The 19738-nt window shown below is 28.9% G+C and overlaps 14 protein-coding genes across 14 annotated transcripts; 5 read left to right on the forward strand and 9 right to left on the reverse strand.

Moving 5' to 3' along the window:
* Positions 1-212: 212 nt before the first annotated feature.
* On the forward strand, positions 213-1230 carry PNEG_01653 (hypothetical protein). Its single transcript, XM_007875423.1, has 3 exons — positions 213-599; positions 644-821; positions 873-1230. The coding sequence occupies exons 2-3, from the start codon at positions 649-651 to the stop codon at positions 1168-1170; spliced, it is 471 nt and encodes a 156-aa protein (XP_007873614.1). The 5' UTR covers positions 213-599; positions 644-648; the 3' UTR covers positions 1171-1230.
* Positions 1231-1328: 98 nt separating this feature from the next.
* On the reverse strand, positions 1329-2101 carry PNEG_01654 (hypothetical protein; the record flags this gene model as incomplete). Its single annotated transcript, XM_007875424.1, has 8 exons — positions 1329-1384; positions 1432-1479; positions 1524-1664; positions 1708-1762; positions 1806-1839; positions 1885-1901; positions 1949-2023; positions 2069-2101. 8 exons carry the CDS (start codon positions 2099-2101, stop codon positions 1329-1331), a joined length of 459 nt encoding a protein of 152 aa, XP_007873615.1.
* A 729-nt stretch (positions 2102-2830) lies between these two features.
* Positions 2831-3159, forward strand: PNEG_01655 (hypothetical protein; the record flags this gene model as incomplete). Its single annotated transcript, XM_007875425.1, has 3 exons — positions 2831-2927; positions 2975-3022; positions 3074-3159. The coding sequence occupies 3 exons, from the start codon at positions 2831-2833 to the stop codon at positions 3157-3159; spliced, it is 231 nt and encodes a 76-aa protein (XP_007873616.1).
* A 179-nt stretch (positions 3160-3338) lies between these two features.
* On the reverse strand, positions 3339-4564 carry PNEG_01656 (hypothetical protein). Its single transcript, XM_007875426.1, has 2 exons — positions 4361-4564; positions 3339-4288 (listed from the first exon to the last, which is right to left on the reverse strand). The coding sequence occupies exons 1-2, from the start codon at positions 4544-4546 to the stop codon at positions 3362-3364; spliced, it is 1113 nt and encodes a 370-aa protein (XP_007873617.1). The 5' UTR covers positions 4547-4564; the 3' UTR covers positions 3339-3361.
* Positions 4565-4748: 184 nt separating this feature from the next.
* PNEG_01657 (hypothetical protein) lies at positions 4749-7158 on the reverse strand. Its single transcript, XM_007875427.1, has 7 exons — positions 7003-7158; positions 6555-6861; positions 6350-6510; positions 6217-6306; positions 5406-6161; positions 5127-5364; positions 4749-5081 (listed from the first exon to the last, which is right to left on the reverse strand). The coding sequence occupies exons 1-7, from the start codon at positions 7135-7137 to the stop codon at positions 4792-4794; spliced, it is 1977 nt and encodes a 658-aa protein (XP_007873618.1). The 5' UTR covers positions 7138-7158; the 3' UTR covers positions 4749-4791.
* A 324-nt stretch (positions 7159-7482) lies between these two features.
* On the forward strand, positions 7483-8284 carry PNEG_01658 (hypothetical protein; the record flags this gene model as incomplete). The annotated part of the gene is made up of 4 exons (XM_007875428.1): positions 7483-7538; positions 7580-7805; positions 7855-7905; positions 7952-8284. The coding sequence occupies 4 exons, from the start codon at positions 7483-7485 to the stop codon at positions 8282-8284; spliced, it is 666 nt and encodes a 221-aa protein (XP_007873619.1).
* Positions 8285-8297: 13 nt separating this feature from the next.
* On the forward strand, positions 8298-8889 carry PNEG_04295 (hypothetical protein; the record flags this gene model as incomplete). Its single annotated transcript, XM_019757814.1, is given in 6 exon segments — positions 8298-8347; positions 8534-8543; positions 8606-8628; positions 8672-8686; positions 8736-8823; positions 8836-8889. 6 exon segments carry the CDS (start codon positions 8298-8300, stop codon positions 8887-8889), a joined length of 240 nt encoding a protein of 79 aa, XP_019613365.1.
* A 148-nt stretch (positions 8890-9037) lies between these two features.
* PNEG_01659 (hypothetical protein) lies at positions 9038-9680 on the reverse strand (the record flags this gene model as incomplete). The annotated part of the gene is made up of 2 exons (XM_007875429.1): positions 9038-9381; positions 9431-9680. The coding sequence occupies 2 exons, from the start codon at positions 9678-9680 to the stop codon at positions 9038-9040; spliced, it is 594 nt and encodes a 197-aa protein (XP_007873620.1).
* Positions 9681-10070: 390 nt separating this feature from the next.
* Positions 10071-10410, reverse strand: PNEG_01660 (diphthamide biosynthesis protein 3; the record flags this gene model as incomplete). Its single annotated transcript, XM_007875430.1, has 3 exons — positions 10071-10130; positions 10185-10259; positions 10306-10410. The coding sequence occupies 3 exons, from the start codon at positions 10408-10410 to the stop codon at positions 10071-10073; spliced, it is 240 nt and encodes a 79-aa protein (XP_007873621.1).
* A 361-nt stretch (positions 10411-10771) lies between these two features.
* Positions 10772-11111, reverse strand: PNEG_01661 (hypothetical protein; the record flags this gene model as incomplete). Its single annotated transcript, XM_007875431.1, has 3 exons — positions 10772-10855; positions 10901-10977; positions 11027-11111. 3 exons carry the CDS (start codon positions 11109-11111, stop codon positions 10772-10774), a joined length of 246 nt encoding a protein of 81 aa, XP_007873622.1.
* Positions 11112-11297: 186 nt separating this feature from the next.
* PNEG_01662 (protein BMH1) lies at positions 11298-12720 on the reverse strand. Its single transcript, XM_007875432.1, has 6 exons — positions 12628-12720; positions 12532-12581; positions 12272-12355; positions 11919-12225; positions 11581-11872; positions 11298-11540 (listed from the first exon to the last, which is right to left on the reverse strand). Exons 3-6 carry the CDS (start codon positions 12333-12335, stop codon positions 11397-11399), a joined length of 807 nt encoding a protein of 268 aa, XP_007873623.1. The 5' UTR covers positions 12336-12355; positions 12532-12581; positions 12628-12720; the 3' UTR covers positions 11298-11396.
* A 300-nt stretch (positions 12721-13020) lies between these two features.
* PNEG_01663 (hypothetical protein) lies at positions 13021-14729 on the forward strand. Its single transcript, XM_007875434.1, has one exon. It carries the CDS (start codon positions 13187-13189, stop codon positions 14636-14638), a length of 1452 nt encoding a protein of 483 aa, XP_007873625.1. The 5' UTR covers positions 13021-13186; the 3' UTR covers positions 14639-14729.
* A 334-nt stretch (positions 14730-15063) lies between these two features.
* On the reverse strand, positions 15064-18037 carry PNEG_01664 (hypothetical protein; the record flags this gene model as incomplete). The annotated part of the gene is made up of 10 exons (XM_007875435.1): positions 15064-15168; positions 15214-15441; positions 15488-15820; positions 15865-16668; positions 16713-16840; positions 16888-17014; positions 17070-17157; positions 17207-17262; positions 17311-17523; positions 17579-18037. 10 exons carry the CDS (start codon positions 18035-18037, stop codon positions 15064-15066), a joined length of 2541 nt encoding a protein of 846 aa, XP_007873626.1.
* Positions 18038-18279: 242 nt separating this feature from the next.
* On the reverse strand, positions 18280-19598 carry PNEG_01665 (hypothetical protein; the record flags this gene model as incomplete). Its single annotated transcript, XM_007875436.1, has 6 exons — positions 18280-18613; positions 18657-18777; positions 18821-18943; positions 18985-19244; positions 19301-19373; positions 19422-19598. 6 exons carry the CDS (start codon positions 19596-19598, stop codon positions 18312-18314), a joined length of 1056 nt encoding a protein of 351 aa, XP_007873627.1. The 3' UTR covers positions 18280-18311.
* Positions 19599-19738: the final 140 nt, after the last annotated feature.

The following is a 19738-nucleotide window of genomic DNA, read 5'->3' on the forward strand; positions in this document are numbered from 1 at the left end:
CAATAATCTAATATTTTTCTTAAAAAAAATTTAGTGATAAGAAAATTGTATTTTAATAAAATAATTTAAATAAATTCAAGATCCTATTAAGATATTGAAAAGATAGCTTTTTTTTAAAAAAAAAAATAAATATATGCTCTATCATTATATATAATTAAAAATAATCATATTTTAGATTATTTAAAATCGATCTGAAAATACATTTTAGGATACTAAACATAATCATTAAAACATAGAAAATATTTAAATAAGAATATTCTTTCTAAATAACCATTTGAAAATATTATATATATTTAAAAGGAAAAATAAAATAATCAACATTTACTTTACAAACATTAAACTATCAAATATCTTTAAAAAATGTCATGGTGGAATTATTTTACAGGAAGACCATCATTAAAACGTGATCTTCCAAAGAATGCAATTCTTAATACGAAAGAAATGATAGAAACTCTAGATAAAAAGGAAAATCATTGGAGAAAACAAATAATTGAACAAGATAATATAGGTATAATCTATTTTTCAAAAATATAATATTTCTATTACACAACTCATTATTTCATTTATAGCTAAAAAAAATGCAAATATTAATAAATTAGGTATTATTTTGTTTTATTAGATTTTTATGCTTATATTAAAAAAGTCGCCATGCAAGCTCTTAAAAGAAAAAAACTTCTTGAAAACGAAATAAATAAACTTATGGGAATACGAATGAATCTTGAACAAACGCTATTTACTCTTGAAAATGCGAATATAAACTATGAAATAACAAAAGCAATGAAGCAAAGCACAGCTGCAATGAAACAAATATCTAAGGGAATGTACGTTTATTATAATGTTCCTTTTATCTTTTATTTATATATTTATTATAGAACACCTGATAAAGTTGATTCTATAATGGATAATATAAGAGAACAAATAGATCATCACAATGAAATAGGCGAATTAATTGCTCGACCTATAGGAATGTCAGAGACATTCGATGAAAATGAATTGAATCAAGAACTCGAAAGAATTCAACAAGAAGAATTGGATGAAAAAATGCTTGGAGCGGAAAAGCCACCTACACAATTACCTGGCTATAATACAGAAAAATATAAAGAAATTATTCAAACAGAAGATAATGACGAAGCAGAAATTAAAGCTTTACAGGAAGAAATGTCTGTATAGTTTAATGCTTTAATACAAAAGTTGTTTGAATCCCAAATCTACTAGATCTAATAATATACCTATATATACATTAATAAAATACGTTAATATTAACATTGATCTATGAAATCATGTCTACATTTTTGAAATTAAGAATACATTATGCTTTGGGATCATAATTATAGATCTTTTTCATTTTTTATAGAGTTTTGGCCTGCATAATATCCTGTATAATCTATTCTCTATATAAAATAATAATGGGGGATTAGCTAGAATACTTACAACCAGCATAATACCAGCTCATTAAAAGATTTTTTAAAATATGATCATCTAAATTTCATTAAATAATATAATAATAAAGATTATAAACATACTATTAAAAATTTGAAGAGGCGGTGTAATAGAAGTCGATTTTATAAATGTATCTTTTATTTTTTCCGAGTCTTTTTCTGAATCATTGTTTTGACAAATCTTAAATATTTCATCTGAATCAATTTCATTTATACTTTCTTTGGCTATAATATTTAAAAATAAAATATTTCAAGATTATTGAATTACGAGATTCATTATTAATACAATTATTTTGAAAATCTGAATCTAAAACGCATAAAGACTATTTATATAAAAAAATTGAAAATAATTTTTTCATGATTCACCTGTGCTTCCAAATTTTTATTATCATCTTGATTTCTTTATAAAATGATCAATTTTCTTATATTAAAATATCGTTCTTACACATTAGAATGATATGTCTATATACAACTTAATATTTACTTTCAGCATCATTATCTTAAAAAACCTTATATTCATGAACCGCTGCATCCCATGCAGCAATTAACATAGAATCATCCCAGATTTCTTCATAAGAAAGTTTCTATACTTTGATTAATCATCTTATAATATACAAATGTTATTTTACCTCTTCAGAAGCATTATCTCCATCTAAAGTCATTAAAACTTAAATAGCTTTTTAATTAAATTTTAAAGTTCAACATTTAAATTTAAAAAAAAAACGCTATAAATATAAAAAATTCTTTCCCTTAATTTTACATAAACTTCAATATTTTTTATATTTTTGCAAATACTGTAAATATTATTGGACTTTTAAGTACATATCAGATGCTTTACTAACGTATAAATCATCAAGATACATTCTTTACAGAATTATAATGTTCCCATACTATAATTTTTTTATAAAGATAAAATACTAGGCACTTTCGAAGCTCCAATGAACATGGTCTTTCAGATATTCTAAAGACCTAAAGCGTGTTTTTTTGGAGTCAAAAAGCATGCCAAGAAAAATCCTTATTAAAAGGACAAATATCTTCACTATGGTCGCAAGTTTCTTTAAATTTATTAATAGACACTTGCATTACCCTATGAAGAGATAGATTATATTATAAAAAATAAAGAGATGACTATTTTTCCTTTTATAAATTATCAACAAGATATTTTAATTATATTCAAATCAATATTTTTAAATTATATTAATTTTTGAATACTACAAATATATAATAACCTAAAAAACATATATTGAATAAAAAACTCTAAGGTTTATAGGTCGCTATTCGTTTTTCCTCTTTATCAGAATAAACTACTATTTATAGTGTTTTTTATGCCATAATTATTTTTAAAATCTTTTTAATTTTTTTATAAAATAACCTTTTTTAAAATTTTTTTTATGAAAGGCAAAAAAATATTAGAAACATGGCTTTTAAAGATTGTTCGTGTTACTCTTTCAGATTCTCGAATATTCATAGGGAAATTCGTCTGCGTAGGTAAAGTATATTTAAAAAACATTTATCATAGTTGAAATGTGTTCTAGATAAAGATGGAACAATGATTCTTTCCAATACACAAGAATTTAACAAAGGTAATTGATTGGTACTATTCTATGTGAATATGTAACCAAGAATCTTTATAGAAAAAAAACGATCAATAGGATTAGTTGTGCTTCCAGGAAAAAATATTATACGATTTGAAATTTGTACACAAGAAATAATTATATAACACAACATAATCAAGTTATTCTTAAACCCGAAAATTTACAAAAATACAAAACCAGGATACAAAAAAGTTATATTAATTGTATGCCACTTGAAAACATGGCAATTATATGTTCATAGAACGAAAAAAAAAGAAAAGAAATAGTAAAAGCACTTAGTAGAGATAATAACATATGAAAATCAAGCCTAATTTAGTAATACATATATTAAACATCACCATCCAGCATTGCCTCAATAGCTCCTTGTACAGATCCACCACTTCGTCCGAGTGCTCGAATATTACGATCAAAGTTTGTAAAGCCTAATTCATTTAGTTGTCTTAACTGTTCTTGAAAACGTTCTTCTGGCGGTAACAAATGCTGAGGCTGCTGAGGAATCAAACCAGAAAGAAATGATTGGAATACAACAGGATCAAACACAGATGTATCTGTATTTTGTTGATGAGCCCCCAAATTAGACAACAACGATACCATCGTAGCAAAAGAATTATTAAGGGCAGTAGGATCAGGATTTTGCTGTGTTGGTTCATTCTCAGCAGGATTTAAAAGAGGCCCTAGAGAATCCGTCCGATTTTGTGTATCTACAGAAGGAAGGTGCTGTTGATATGTTGATGCTGTTTCCGTTCTTGGCTCATTTGATGTTAAAAATAAATTCCCTACTCCCATCCCCAGATTACCAAACACTCTTTGCATCTCCATAATCTGTCGTATAGTCTCTGGGTTTGACATAATACGAATAAACTCCTCACTTCTTATTATTTCTTGTATTCCTGATGGAACATTTCGAAGCTGTGGATTGCTGTTGATAATATAATCCATAAGCTGAGAATTAGAAAACATTTCCCGTATAACCTCTTGCATTCCTTGCTGACCCATCAGCTGCGAAAACTGCTCTGGAGTCGGAGGAAAGCTCGTCATTCCTCCATCGGGACCAAACGTTGACACTGGCGGAAGATGAATCTGTCCAGCATAATGCGCACTGATAAGTGCTGAAAATGGATTATTTATACCCGTTCCTGCTAATATAGTTCTTGGAATCTGTTGAGATGCCGGCATTGCCGATGATGCTACGTCTCTCTCACTTTGAAGCGGTCCCGCTCCTCGAACAAGATGAACTGTATGCCCATCTGATATCTAAATCTCTGTTATCAATAACTGTCTTCAAAACCAACTCTAACATATTCCAAAGTGTTCTTTTAAGCTTACCTTATATGTTTCAATTTTTTCTTCATCTTTTAAGACTCTTCCACTATAAATCAATCGTTGTCTCTCAGGTGTGATATCCGTTTTACTAGAAATTAACTGCTTAAATTCTTCAATAGTTGCATCTGTATCTACTTCAATTGCATATTTCTTATCATTTGAAGCTTTCACATTGATAGTGATCTTCATAGTCTATAGTTAATTTTAAAGTTTTTGGTAAACCGCTCCTGATCGTCAACATGCTTAAAAAATAATCTAAATTAAAAGAAAATTATTTATAGCTAATATTTCCTATATAACAAAAATTAAACAAAAAAAATAATACTAATAAGCCAATACATTTATGTAAAATTGAATGATAGTAAATCTAATAATACATTTATATGTTGTAGTTAATAACATTGATTATAAAATATCAAAAGGATTCTTATAAATCATTCTTGAGTACTATTAGCAAGAATTTCAACATTTTCCCATGCAGATTTTATATCACTTATAAAACTACTATTCTCAGTGGGATTTGGGTCTTCCAGAGCGTTTTCGGCATGATAGGATTTAGTTAATCCAGAAGATATAGCATGCTCTTGATAAGAGGTTCTTTTAGAATGATTCTCACTTAAAGACTCTGGCTCAGATTTATCATTCATCAAAATATTAGCACTTATTTTTTCTTTAGCAGCCTTGAGAGAAATCGTCGGAACTTTACAAGATGATAAGACAGGTACTAAATTAAATTAAAAAAAAAAACTATGAAAAAATTAATATATACCCGAATTGTCTCTTCCGATTGTAATTTTTATAAGTGCTCTAACCCATTCTTTCATTTCTTCTAAAGTATCCGTCGCAAAATAATGAACTTTAGGCGACGTAAAGTTAATACCTTTGGCTGTACCAGGAACAGGAGGAATAATTTTAAAACAAAACTTCCTTTCTCCATAGAAAAACCGACTATTCACTGAAACCACTCGATAAGAATTAATATCGATTAATCCCTTTTCTCCAACATCCTAATCATATTAATAATAATAGCTAAAATGCTTTTATTAACATCTTCACTATAAAAATAAGAGAGTCTTGTTCCAGTCAAACAAAAAAACCGAAGTTTCCACTGCCCATATCTTTCTGTTTTTTTGCGCATCCAGCCATAATGATCTGCTTCTTTTATAGCATCATGTACTGAAATATGTCTAATACCTTCTTTTATAGCGGTTGGCACTTTTTGATCTCTTTTTAATAAAGATTTTTTAGCTATTGATACTTTGCTTGGCTTTTTTAAAGGTACTTTTAAAGCGTCTTTTTCTACTTTAAAAGTTTTGCTAGAAGCAGTGTTATAAGATTGTATTTCTTTCAACATAGTTATAGTATCCATTTGCCTATAATTTCCATATGGACATGCTTTTAGAACATCTTGATTCACATGTTTGGAAAGTCGTGCTGCTTTTTTATAATCAAATCCTTTGTCAATTTTTTGTAAACGACCAACCATAACGTAAGGTTTAGATTTTCTTTTGTACGCACGAATCAATTTGTTAGTAACTTTCCATGAACTCTTATTATTAACAGTAACTTCAGTATCTCTAGAATGTAATTTTAACGATTCCGAACATTCAGAAGCATTAGGCATTTCAATTTTATGATCGTATATAGAAGCTGACTGGTCTAAGGAATGTTTAGAAACAGCACCACCAATTCCGTCTAATGGTATTCCATTACGAGAACTTCTATAAGAGTGATCAATAGATACATTATTCATATGCAAAAAACTATTTTCATATGATCTTCGTTTAACTGACGCTGAATTAATCTATAAATAATTAGAAATAAAAACCCTAAAAAATTATTCTATAGATAAATCATACACTATGCATAGATTGTGCATAGTCTGATTTTTCAGACTGAAAATTTCTAGCAGTAATCATAGATTGAGAAGATCGTGTATCATCTTTTAGCTATTTTACAATAAGACTATAAAAATTAAAGATAGGTCAGTACAATCCTCTCATTTATTTGCTTTTCCGTAGTAATAGACAATGAATCTCGAAGTAATTTAATTTCACGTTCAATTTCAAATCTTTTTCCAAAACTAAGGATATCTAACTCTTTTAAATGCGAATAATCCATTTGAATCAGAATATCCCCTGTTATTTCATGCTCTATAAAACATTTTAGTGATAAAAATAACCAATATAGGAGATACCAATAAATTTGTCTGCAACAGATCCAAATCCTTTCGATTCAATCCAAGATGCTACCTCTTGTGGAGTCCAACTCAAAACATCTACACTAGAATCTTCAAGACTCATGTTTTTAAAACCACTACGGTCAATATATGATAGTAAATCATCAATATTAGAAATAGTAGTTTTCATTAAGTCGACCTCTTTCGTTGTTTCTACTGGAGTTTTTGGAGAAAGAGGATCAAATAAAAGCACTTTAACTAATTCAGAATATGACATAGTGTATATAACTGGGAATAAGCCCTTTCGGCCTTCCATATTCTGACCCTATTATAATGTTAAAAACAATTCATTCAATACTTTCTCAATGAAAATATTAAAATGGCATTCATATATAGCCTTCTCATAAACGAGAACCAAATAAATTCATTTAATTATCCTTAAAAACAATATTTAAGATCTACATACCTCCCACCACCCATCATTAAATCCCTCGTCCTTTTTTAAAACAAAAATCTGTTCCCCACGTTTTAATGGTAAATCCTCTGGGCTAACTGCCTCAAAATCATGCAATGCAAATACGAGATTCTCTAGTGATTTCATCCTTTTTATTCTACTGAGTTTATTATTTTTTTATATTAATTACTTCTGTAAATCCATTATTTTCACAACTTTTTTCGAACCAGCCACTCAATTCCTGCCCTATCTTTATTTATTACTGATATTTATCAGATATAACACTGAAACCTCTTCGTACTAATAATAAAATAATAGTTTTCCCTTGTTTTCAAAATGTGCTTAGGTTTCGTGAAGTTCCGTTGGCCTAAATATAATAATATTCTTACATAATGGACGACTTAAAATTATATTAGAAAAAAACCATAAGTATTAAAGAATATATTATAGAAAATATAAGTTTGGAAATAGTTATTATAAGTCTTTTAGTAGATGAATATTCTTGGATGGGTGTTTGGAGGATACATAACTCCTCAAGAACAGTTGAGGTTTATTAATGAAACAATAATAATCAATCTAATGAATATAGGAAACATAGACGAGCTTTAGAAAAAGCACAACGGGAGATTCAAAGAGAGGAAATAAAACTGGAAGCTCAAGAAAAGCGACTAATTGGAGAGATTCGAAAAAGTGCACAAGCAGGAGAAATGGAGGTGACGAAGATTAAAGCAAAAGATCTTGTACGAACAAGAAAACAGATTGGAAAGTTTTTACAGATCAAAACGCAACTTCAAGCGATTTCATTAAGGATACAAGTATGTTAATTTTAATTGGTTTTGATAAATTATTATCAAAATATATTAGACAGTACAAACTCATGAACAAATGACACAAAGTTTAAAGAATGCAGCAAGAGTAAAATATTTCAGTGTTTTTTCAATGAATATTTATAATATATTAGCTTTTAAATTCAATGAATCGAAAAATTCATGTACCAACATTAATGAAAATAACTCAAAATTTTCAACAAGAAAATGATATAATGGATCAACGAGAAGAAATGATGGATGATGCAATTGATGATATTATGGAAGACGATGATATGGAAAATAATGATATTATAAATCAAGTATTAGATGAAATAGGAATTGATCTTCAGCAAGATCTCAATAATATTCCTTCGATTACGAATACAATACATAAAGGACGACAAAAGATTCCGCAAATGATAAATGGTTCAGGAAATAATCAGCATGATGATTTTCAAGAAAGGATTAATAGGCTTAAGCATTAAAAGTACAATAATAATGTTTCAAAAACAAATTATGGAAAAAGAGAAGAAAAAGTCAGATAAAACGTTTAGAAAATAATAAACACTTTGTTCATATCATTTTAAACATAAGTTGCAATTATAATTTAATAGTCACATTTGAATATTTAGATAGAAATATTTCCAGATATAGATATGTTTTTTTACTTAAAATTATTTGGTTAATAATTATATTTTTTATTTTTTAATGCATTTTTTCGGTATAAATTAAAGATACTTTTGGGTAAAAACGGAAGATATAATAAAAAAATAAATCGAAATCATTTAAAAATATCTTTTAAATAGTGCCTTAATGGAGTTTTGGTGGTGTGTATTTTTTCATTAATTTTAAAATCTTAATTTATTTTTTAGGAAAAATATTTTTACGTAAGCTTAAATATTTTCTTATTCTAAATATCAGTTAAAATCTTTATAGATACAATCGATATTCCTCTATTTGTGCAAATATAGTGAGGAAATGTCTTAATAAAAATAAACGTGTTGAAGCAGAAAAACGGGAAATAGTTAATTTAAAGATTTCAAATTGGGAGAATGGAAAACAAGGCAAATCAGAAACTTTAACAAAATAAGCATTTATTATAGGATATAATTAGAAATAAGCCGCTTAAAATGTATTCTTAGGAAAGATACCTATAGATTTAATGGAAATATTATTTTTATATTTTATTATTTTTACATATACAAAAAATTATAGCCAATAATAAAATGTCAATTTTATTAGTGTTTGCTAATCAGCCATCCTTGTCGAATTAATAACCTAACTAACGGCGGGGTTAATGCTGCTGCTAAAGGGACTCGAACAAAAATTAATAGTTTATGAATACCATATGCAATAGCTATTTCTGTCCAAATACTTGCCTCTTCATTCTTTCTACTTTCACTATTCCCAGATAAAGGAGATTGACTACTTTTGGGCCGCCAATCTATAAAATTTTCTATTTTTGAAATAATTTTTTTTTCATAAAATCCGATCGTTGTAGTACCCAATGACTTTACAAGAGCCAATGAAATACCGAAATCAATTAGACAGATGCTAAAATAAACATATGCACCCACAATGCCTAATTACATATATTAATCTTTTTATAATAAATGATAGCTTTAGTTTACCATATTGTCTCATTAAATGTCTTAATCTTTCCAGAAATGATTTAGACTTATTATAATGTTCTTTGACAGACATTCCTTCTGTTTTGCATGTTGAATAAGGCATCCAAGAGGATCTTAAAACTCTTAATCTTTGCATTTTTCTTGATGAATTTAAACAAAAAAATATAGGATTTTTAGATTTTTGATACAATGAACAAAATGAAAATAAAGACCCTTGGAATTTTAAAAGACGAATGGTTGAAATAATCATATTTCATGTTTCTTAGCTTATTTTTTAAAAAAAATAAACTTAATTATATTTTTAAGTTAATACTAAGATAACGATTGATTTTTATGAGAGAATAGTTTTATAGAAAAAATAACACTTTTTGAATAAATAATAATTTCAACTTAATTCTTAGAAAATATATTTATACAATCAAAAAAAATCTCAATAGAAAGTCACGTAATTCACTTCAATCTATGTACGAGTTTTTTTAAAAAAAATAAATGCTCAAGTTCTTAGAATACTTGAATTATCATGGCATTATTATCTTTTTCAAAAACTTTTTATGATGTATTTTTCGCCTAATTTTATTTACATATGTTAAAAATAAAAAATTAGCTTATATTATTTTGATATATGAAGTTTCATTAATATTCAAACAACAATAAGTTTAGATTGTACACTTAATTCCTCGTCATCCTGCGTAAACCTATTCTATGCCGATATTAGTTTGACATTAGTCAAAATATATTTATTGTTATTAAAAACCTGATCATAAATCACACGTATCATTAAAGAACAACTTGGACAATATGCAATATTTTCACCTTCCTTCAAATCATCCTAAAATATATTAAAAACAAATAAAAATTTAGCTTTCAATAATTACAAGTGATATTTCAAAACGGTCGCCACACGGGCATGGATAATGATATAGTTCAAGTTCCTTATCAAATGTAAAATCTTCAATCTCAATCTCATCATAAATATTCATTTAGAAAAACTTAGATATTATTTCTTTATTTCATAAGCCAAATGTTAAAATTTTGAAAAAATAAATTTTAAACTTATGACCCGATTGCAAAATTAAAATTAATACAGATTTAGAAAATGAGAAAAATATAAAAGAAATAGTTATTTGAACCCTTATTTAATATATTTAACTTGCAGAAACAATACTTTGAAAATATAATGTATATTAATATAACAATTAAAGATAATAATTAGTATTTCTTATTTACAAAAAAATAGACAATTTAAATAATAGATCTAATAAGAAGCATGTTATATATTAATAAAAGAATATATTTTATAAAGAAAAAGACATCAAAGTGGTTTAATATAAGTCCTTTTCCCTAATGAGAAGGATTCTCTTTATCTTTCTCATCTGTACTCCCTTTCCTACTCTTTATTTTGTCAATTTCTCGTTTTTTAATATACTAAAAACAATAATAAGCATTTTTATCAATAAAATTAACCCTTACTTCTTCTTCTGCAACCTTTTCACGTTTTTTAAGTACATCTGCAACCTGAGAGGGAGTTGATCCACCTACAGCGTCTGCTATTTCCAAAAATTTAAGCAATACAGAAGAATTAAGGGTTGAATTTACTCAGATTACTAATATAAGCTATATGTGATAGCTGTAATCTTTTATATTTTAATCTACCAGCACGAATCAATTTAAAAAAGCCCATAATAGAATTTAAATAGGTGAATTATTTAATAATACAAGAATCAGAGAATTTTTAAATTTCAAATAAAATAATCCACGGAAATTTAAGCACGTGCATCGATTTTTAAAAATATCGCAAGGGTAGAATATAAAAGATGGATGTTTAATAACTAAGAATAAAAGTAAAAAATGTTTAAAAAATCCGAAAACGATACACTCTTGTATACATAAATACAATTTTAATCAATAATTGTTAAATAGTTAATTCTATATTTTTATATTTTATACTTAAAAACATGTAACGAACTCAAACGTCATCTGTTTTTGAAGCTTCTGTTTCAGAGGGCTTTCCTGGATCAGGAATTTCCGAAACAGCTTCTTTAGAGTCATTTTTTTCATTTGAGTCCTGCATGTCAGATGTCCACAACGTAAGATTATCTCTTAAAAGTTGCTAAAACATCAGAATTATTATATATAATAAAAAAAATTACCATAATCAATGTGGAATCTTTATAAGACTCCTCAGATAATGTATCTAATTCGGCAATAGCATCGTCGAATGCTTGTTTAGCCAAATGACAAGCACAATCGGGTGAATTTAATATCTCATAGTAAAAAACAGAGAAATTAAGAGCCAACCCAAGACGAATAGGATGCGTTGGAGGAAGATCCGTACCCGCAATATCTGAAGCTTCCTTATATGCAGCCAAAGAAGCATCAGAAGGAGTTTTGCGCTTATCTCCTACTGCAAATTCAGCCAAATAACGATAATAATCACCCTTCCTATTTAACCAGTACATATCTCATCAAATAACATAAAAATACATACATTTTGTAATAAAATACTTTACTTTCTCCTGTATTTGCAGAGGCGATCAAGTGAGTATCCAGAACGGCTAAGATATCATTACAAATGCTAGTTAACTCGGACTCAATTTTAGAGCGATAATCCTTAATCAACCCAGCTTGAGAAAAATTTCCTTTATTTTCTTCTTTTTGCTCAATAGATGATACAATACGCCAAGAAGCACGACGCGCACCAATAACATTTTTGTACGCCACAGAAAGAAGATTTCTTTCTTCAACTGTAAGTTCTTGGTCAGATGACGCTACTCTCTTCATGCTTTCGACCATTTCTATATTATTACTAAATATATATATTTTAAAATAAAAAATTATAACCTTCATATCGTTCCGCCTGTTCGGCAAGTTTTGCAAGATATACGGAATCCTCACGAGTCGTCATTACGTCTAAATTCTCTATAACTAAAATACTGTCAACCTCTTTTCTTTCAAAAAAAATCATCTTTTTTCAAAAAATCTTAAATTTCAAATCTTTAAAATCTAATTCTATTCATAATTCATCATAAAAAAACCTTTAAATAACTTTCCCCGATTGTCTCCACCTCCAAATAATAAACACTTTTAATCTCCCAACATACCTTTCTCTTATATATATTAATTTCACGTTTCTATATATCTTTTAACAATACTTTCTATCTCTATTATTAATCCTATTTTAGCCCTCTTTTACTTACCTAAATATTGCTTAATTCTTTTTCCTAAGTCTTACAATAAATTACTATCTTTTTCGTATCTTTTATCACTCAATTTCTTACTTTTCTAAACTTCTTTGCTTAGAATATAAATAGGTCTCAGAAAAAAGGAGGACCTCAAGAAACGAATGTCACGGAATCTACCCTAATGTGTCCCTAAAAATTGGGAAAACATAATCCGAACCCTAACCCGTAATAATTACCTATACCTAACCTTTTATAATAGAATGAAGGGTTAGGTAATCTTAATCACCTATAAGAGAATTTTATATATTAAAAGTTATATATTAAAAACACAAAATTAGTCAATTTATTGAATAAAATGGCAAAAAATGGTATTTTATATTTATATATTGTATAGAAATGAAAATTACAAATGAAAAAAAAAATTAAGATTTATTACTTTTAAATAGAAAATATAAGTACAAAAGCTATTTTGATATATGAAAAAGAAGATTTTCTATCCTAATATAAGAGGAAAATTGAATAAAAATCGAATATTTAAAAATTAATTTATCAAAATTGGAAATTGTCAAATTATATGGAATTAATGGAAAAAGAGGTAGAAATATTTTATAAAATATATCAGAAATATGGTCAAGAACATGTATGGGAGTTTTATGAAACATTTTGTAAAAAAGAACGAGAAGAATTTCTTAAACAGATAAAAACTATTTGTCCAGATACTTTTAATAAAATTTTATTTAAAACAATTCAAGAAGAAGATCAGAAAGTTAAAGGAGAAATTAAACCAATATCTCTGGATATGTTAGGATCTACAATTGATGCGAGTCAAGAAGAACTCTCTAGATGGATGTCTATTGGACTTGAAAATATTTTTCATAATCGAGTTGCTGTTATTTTACTTGCAGGTGGTCAAGCAACGAGACTTGGAACAGATGGACCTAAAGGATGTTTTGATATTGGGCTTCCATCTCATAAATCACTTTTTCAGTTGCAAGCAGAACGTATTCGGCGTCTTATGACACTTGCTCAAATAAAATACAATAGTTCAATGCCTGTGAGTATTCCATGGTATATTATGACAAGCAATTCAAATCGTTCTGCTACAGAAGAATTTTTTTTTAAGTATAACTTTTTTGGTCTTGAGAAAAATATCATTTTTTTTAATCAAGAAGACATTCCATGTTTTTCTTATACAGGAAAATTTCTTCTTGAGACTAAGTCTAAAATTGCTGTTTCGCCTAATGGAAATGGAGGAATATATAAGGCGCTTCTTAATTCAAATATTTTAGATGATTTAATGGTTCGTAAAATTCAACATATACATTGTTTTTGTGTGGATAACTGTCTTGTTCGAGTAGCTGATCCTATATTTATTGGGTTTTCAATTGAGCGGGACCTCGATGTTTCTACTAAAGTAGTTCGGAAACATAAAGCTTCCGAAAAAGTTGGACTTGTTGTTTTGAAAAATGGGAAGCCTTCTATTATCGAATATAATGAAATTGATACTAAAATTTCCGAGGCTTTAGATGAATCCTCAAATCTCTTAAAATTTCGTTTAGCAAATATTGCTAATCATTATTTTAATATACGATTTCTTTTCAAAATATCAGCATATGAATCTAAATTACCTTATCATATATCAAAAAAGAAAGTACCTTTTTATGATATTCAATCTAAAAAAACGATTGTTCCTGAAACTTCTAATGCTATTAAATTAGAAAAATTTATTTTTGATGTATTTTCAGAAGTTTCATTGAATAAGTTCGGTTGCTTAGAAGTTGCACGTTTTGATGAGTTCTCTCCTCTTAAAAATTCACTGGAAATTGAAGAAGATAATGCTAATACTTCTAGAAGGGATATTCTTTCACAAGGAAGAAGATGGGTTGAACAGGCTCATGGTATTTTAATAGGCAATCCTTTTTATGGCATTGAAATTAGCCCACTTGTATCGTATGCAGGTGAAAATCTTGAATTCATGCAAGGAAAATGTTATCAAGTATTGTCAATCATTGAAAATGAATCATAAATTTTATTTAAAAAAAAAAATATACAAATTCATAATATTAGAAAGTCTTCATGTGATATAATATAAAAACGTATGGAAAATATAAACTATATATATAGCTAAAACAATGATATTTTAAAATATTTAATTAATATCATGGTTTCTTAAATACAAAGCATATAATCTAAAATATAAGCAATTTTATAGCTATAAAATACTCATATCTTAAGGAATTCTTCTAAATTGTAAGATACCTAGGAATAAGTATATGAATCACAGAAATATAATGAAAGGATTAAAAACAGAGATAAAATAGATGAGAAATAACAAAAAGTTGATAGATTTCGTACAAATATCACCTCAAACATATAACTTATCCATTATTAGTTCAATATTGTTCCCAAGTTCAAACAAAATATTCCAAAATTAGTCGATGACATTCAATTTTAATATCTTCTAATATCTTCTAGAAAACTATCGAAATCAAAGTCATTCATTATCCCTAGATCTAAATCATTTCCAGCATTGAAATCGTTCAAGAATGAACTAGGCTATAAAAATATTAGTCATGAAAAAATAAATTTATAAAAATATACATCTCCATTATCAATATTTGCAAATGAAGATGAGGATGGAGGATCAGCTTGTGCCTGTGCTTGATCCGAAGAAGGCACAATAGAACCAGGAGTTTGTAATAATGAATTTTCCTGAGAAGCAGAAGAGTTTGTCTGAAGAAAGTTCCCTCCATTATGTGAAGTAATTGGTGTACTAGAAGAAGATTCGGATATTGGTGTAACAGGTGCACCTGAAAGCGTTTTCTTAGACTTCAAATTAAAAATTAGAAAGTAATTAAAAAAAAATATTACTAACTTTTCTAGCATCTTTTCCCTTTTTTTCTCTTATCAAATTTAATTTATTTATTTGTGGGGTTGGTGATACACTATTCTGTACAATGGGAGATGATTGAATATGTCCTTGTGATGTTTGGTTAGCAGATGTAGATTGCAGTATATTTTGTGATGTTTGTATTTGTTGTTGCTGCGGATGCTGCGGCTGCTGTTGTGATTGTTGCTGGTGTGATTGTGATGATTGCTGAGATTGCTGCTGAGATTGTTGCGATATTTGATTTTGCGGTGAATGTTGGTTTAAATGCCCTTGTGTATGATTTATATTTTGCATTTGAATATTACGATTTTGATTTTGCTATATTCATAAATATCAATATACAATAATATTTCACAACCTACATTAACTAAATGCTGCATTATTTGCTGTTGCTGCCATATTGCACTGGGTTGATTTGTTCGTACTACTCTTGAATTTATTAAATGTTCTGGTCTACCATTTATCATAGCTATCTGCATTTGTGGATTATTCGTATAAATGGGCTGATCAGTCATTTGAGATCTAATAATATGTCCATTATGACTAATCATCATTCCATCGCTTTGCATATCTCCCATAGTTTTTGCTTGATTGAAAAACATAATTTGCGAATGAGTATCAGACTGAATTTGGCCATTATATCCTGCAACACTAGGCGAAGTATTTCTAGAAGTATTATTTTGTTGAGAAAGTGAAACATCGGTAGGTGAATTAGGGGAATTTTGATGTGCCACTTTTGAAATGCCACGTTTAGCATCGTTATGATTATTTTTTGGAGAAAGAGCATTTCTAACTCCTTGTGGAGATAAAATCTGAAAAGCGGATGAATCTTGTGACTGGAGTCGTTCTTGATCTTGATGAGTCATCATAAGGCGTTTTTTATTTTGCTGCTCAAGAAACATAAGCTGCATTTGATAATCCTCAAGGACGTGATTATTAGGATTTGTCGGACAGTTCTGCTGAGATGATAATATATTTCCGTAAAAATCATTAGGCCCGATTTCATTTCCATCACCCGTTATTATTGATGAAGGAACACATTGATTTGAAACTTGCCCTTTAGCAATATTTATAACTCTTTGTTGTTGATTTGCAAAGCCCTGTGTATATTCTTGTAATTGTCTCTGTTGTATAGAGGGCGTTTGAGATTGAAATGCAGTAAATTGCTGCAAAAAGTCAAAAAAAATAAAAAAAAAAAGACATATATAACCTGTTGTGTAAGACCGACCGGATTAATTCCAGAATTCAATAACATTTGTTTTGCTTGTTGAGTCTGAAGAGTTGTTGATGCTGCTACAAGATTATTTTGTATCATTTGTGGACGTGCTTGTATCGTTCCTTTATAAAATATCAACATAAAAATATGAAAAAAGCCATGTACAAACCCTGAACAGAAGTATATGATCCATCCGGAGACAATTTTTGCCTCTTTGAGGGAGAAAGAACTTGATTTGAAAGAGCGGGTGATCGGGAAGACTGGGTTTGTCCATTTACGTCTGTTTCAAGATCACGCTAAACACAAGTCAATCATATATATCCATACTTAAACGCCTTCTCTGAAGCAAACCTGGTTTCTTTGTGCTTGTGATGTAGATGATTGTTGCTGATTTTGTAAAAATTGCTGATTTTTTAATTGTTGAATTTGCGCTGCACTTCTGTTACAAAGAAAATTAGATAGAATTGAACAACAACAACAAGACATACGGCGAAAACCGTCTAATATTATTATTCATTGCTTGCCGCATCAATATTTGTCGTGTCTAAAGAAGAAATATTTATACAAGTGCTTATATAAAAAAGCATAATACTTTCTCATTTAATGGAATTGTTCCTATTATTTGGGTATCCACAGCCTGAGTTGCTGTATCAGATTGGCCTGATATATTTACCATTCCGTTTGGTATATCAAATGTACGCATAAAAGCTGGATTAAAAGTTGTAGAATTTGACTGAGGATTAATCATAACAATATGTGGCTGTCCCATAGATGCAATAGCTCGCTGCTGTTCATGCTTCATTTTCTATAAAAGATCAATAGTTAACCTTCCATATTATTTCTGCGCAACGATAGCTTACCTGTGCATGTGCAAAATAAGCCGTCGCTGCATCAGAACCTCCTTTTCCGGACTTCGCATTAAAGATATCCCAAAAAACTGTCCACCATTCTAACAAAAATCCTCCTGGAGTATCTACTGGAATTACTGCCGGCTGAAGTAATCCAGAATATGCTCCTCCTGTTTCCGATTCCCCTGAATGTGCCGGCTCTTGTTTTACCGAGGAAAGCGCAAAATTGTCTCCCTTTGAATCTCCTCCTCCTAAACACCCTTCTTTATCATTTCCTCTAAGTCCATCCATCATATCCAATTGAATACGTTCTTCTTTATTTCCTGAACGATTTTCACTCGATAAAGGTACTTCTGCAACTTCCATAAAAGCTCGTGCAGCTGTACTCCATGCATTTTTTAACATATAATCATAAATATAGCTATTTAACAAGATTTGTGCTCCACGCTCTTCACCCCATTTTTCACTCATATCTTATTTATTAACACATAACTAAACAATAAACACGACATACCCTTCCACTGCAAATCTCACAATCACTGTTATAGGACAAATATAGATTCCTTTAAAGCTTAATAGCTATCAGCACTTCATTCGCTAGAGAGTGCGGTGCTCGCTCGACAGAGTCTACCCGAGTACTTCGACAAGATAGAAATGATATATAAGGGAAGAAAAAAAAATACAGTAAAAAAGGTGAAAAGAAACATATGAATGGTAAAAATAAAATAAATAAGCATGGAAAGGATTATTGAGATAGCTCTCCGAGAAAAAGAGAACGATCAGAGGAAGCAGATAAAAGAATAGGTTCATAACGATGTAAATCAACAGCATTGACACAAGCCTTATGTCCAGGCAATTTATAAGTAAGTTTGCCAGAGGAGACGTCCCATACAATGACAGTTCGATCGGCTGAGCCAGCAGCCACGCGTAAACCATCATTACTCCAAGAAGCACGAATTAAATTTTTTTCTATACCATGAAGTGCACCTTTTAATACTTTAACTTGTCTACTTGATGGTACAAATGGTCGAATATCAAATATTCTAACTATTGAAATATTAATTAATGCAATATTGAATATTATTTTTACCAGTATTATCCATTCCATTTGATAAAAGAAAATTGCCATCAGGAGAGGTTTGTAGTGAAGTAATAGTATCCACATGTCCAACTATTTTATAAATAATAGATCTTTTTCGGAGATCCCAGACCTATTATTATAAATTCAGGTATATAATTATTTTTTTTTAATACTTTAATATCATTATCCAATCCACCTGAAAATAATTGACTTCCTTCTTCATTAAAAGCAACAGCAGTCACCGCATATGCTGCATCAAAATAGTCTACTGCATTTTTTTGTCTTCCATCCCAAAGCTTTATATGTTAATTATGTTTTTATTTATAAAGTTTTTTACCGATATAGTTGTATCATCACTACCTGTTGCCAAAAACTCAGTACCCCTCCGCACAGTTGTAATAGAATTAATAATATCTTCATGGCCAGTATGTTTTCGCAAACGTTGACCTGTTTCCAAGTCCCATGTTCCTACAGTTTGATCTGCACTTGCAGAATAAATTACTCGAGAGTCACGACTCCATTGTAGATCAAGAATAGCACGTTTATGGCCTTTTAGCTGGCCAAAATTTGAACAGTCCCCATACGTATTCCATACCACTATTACAATAAAACAATTAATAACAAAATGACAACGTTAACCTATTAAAACTTACAAATTAACTGATCAAACGAGCCAGAAGCAATATATCGTCCACTCAAATCAAATCTACATGAAAAAATTTCTCCCTATAATAATTATTTAAGTATCTTTATATACATTTTCTCTTTATATACTTGATGTCCCGTTAATTGCATAATTGGAGCTTTTAATCCGGATGTCCTCGGTATTGACTCAATAAGTGTATTTTGCTTATCCTTTGATTTTACAACCTCGTCCGAAATTACCTTTACTCTTTTCATAAGCATGTTATCTTCTTTTTCATCGTATGGGGCTTCTTTTCTCTTATCCATAGAATTATATATATTAAACTTTAAATCAAGATTATTTCCGTAGAAAAACGCTTATAATCCTTTAAAATAAGGATAAGTTTAAATAAGAATTAAGAAGTAATGTTAATAACTTAAAGTAATATTTTTATAACCGTTACGTT

The sequence above is a fragment of the Pneumocystis murina genome, assembly GCF_000349005.2.
Source record: "Pneumocystis murina B123 chromosome Unknown supercont1.8, whole genome shotgun sequence".
Taxonomy (NCBI): Eukaryota; Fungi; Ascomycota; class Pneumocystomycetes; order Pneumocystales; family Pneumocystaceae; genus Pneumocystis; species Pneumocystis murina.

Excerpts from the sequence above, each read along its gene's own strand:
- PNEG_01653 (XM_007875423.1), top strand. The coding sequence starts at position 649 with ATGCAAGCTCTTAAAAGAAAAAAACTTCTTGAAAACGAAATAAATAAA. Across the intron at positions 822-872 it reads AAACAAATATCTAAGGGAAT|AACACCTGATAAAGTTGATT; the intron begins GTACGTTTATTA and ends TATTTATTATAG.
- PNEG_01656 (XM_007875426.1), bottom strand. The coding sequence starts at position 4,546 with ATGAAGATCACTATCAATGTGAAAGCTTCAAATGATAAGAAATATGCA. Across the intron at positions 4,289-4,360 it reads AAAAAATTGAAACATATAAG|ATATCAGATGGGCATACAGT; the intron begins GTAAGCTTAAAA and ends ACAGAGATTTAG.
- PNEG_01657 (XM_007875427.1), bottom strand. The coding sequence starts at position 7,137 with ATGAAATCACTAGAGAATCTCGTATTTGCATTGCATGATTTTGAGGCA. Across the intron at positions 6,511-6,554 it reads TGTTGCAGACAAATTTATTG|AGCATGAAATAACAGGGGAT; the intron begins GTATCTCCTATA and ends AATGTTTTATAG. Across the intron at positions 6,162-6,216 it reads ATGCACAATCTATGCATAGT|ATTAATTCAGCGTCAGTTAA; the intron begins GTATGATTTATC and ends AATTATTTATAG.
- PNEG_01662 (XM_007875432.1), bottom strand. The coding sequence starts at position 12,335 with ATGACGACTCGTGAGGATTCCGTATATCTTGCAAAACTTGCCGAACAG. Across the intron at positions 12,226-12,271 it reads ACAGGCGGAACGATATGAAG|AAATGGTCGAAAGCATGAAG; the intron begins GTTATAATTTTT and ends GTAATAATATAG. Across the intron at positions 11,541-11,580 it reads AAGATTCCACATTGATTATG|CAACTTTTAAGAGATAATCT; the intron begins GTAATTTTTTTT and ends CTGATGTTTTAG.
- PNEG_01663 (XM_007875434.1), top strand. The coding sequence starts at position 13,187 with ATGGAATTAATGGAAAAAGAGGTAGAAATATTTTATAAAATATATCAG.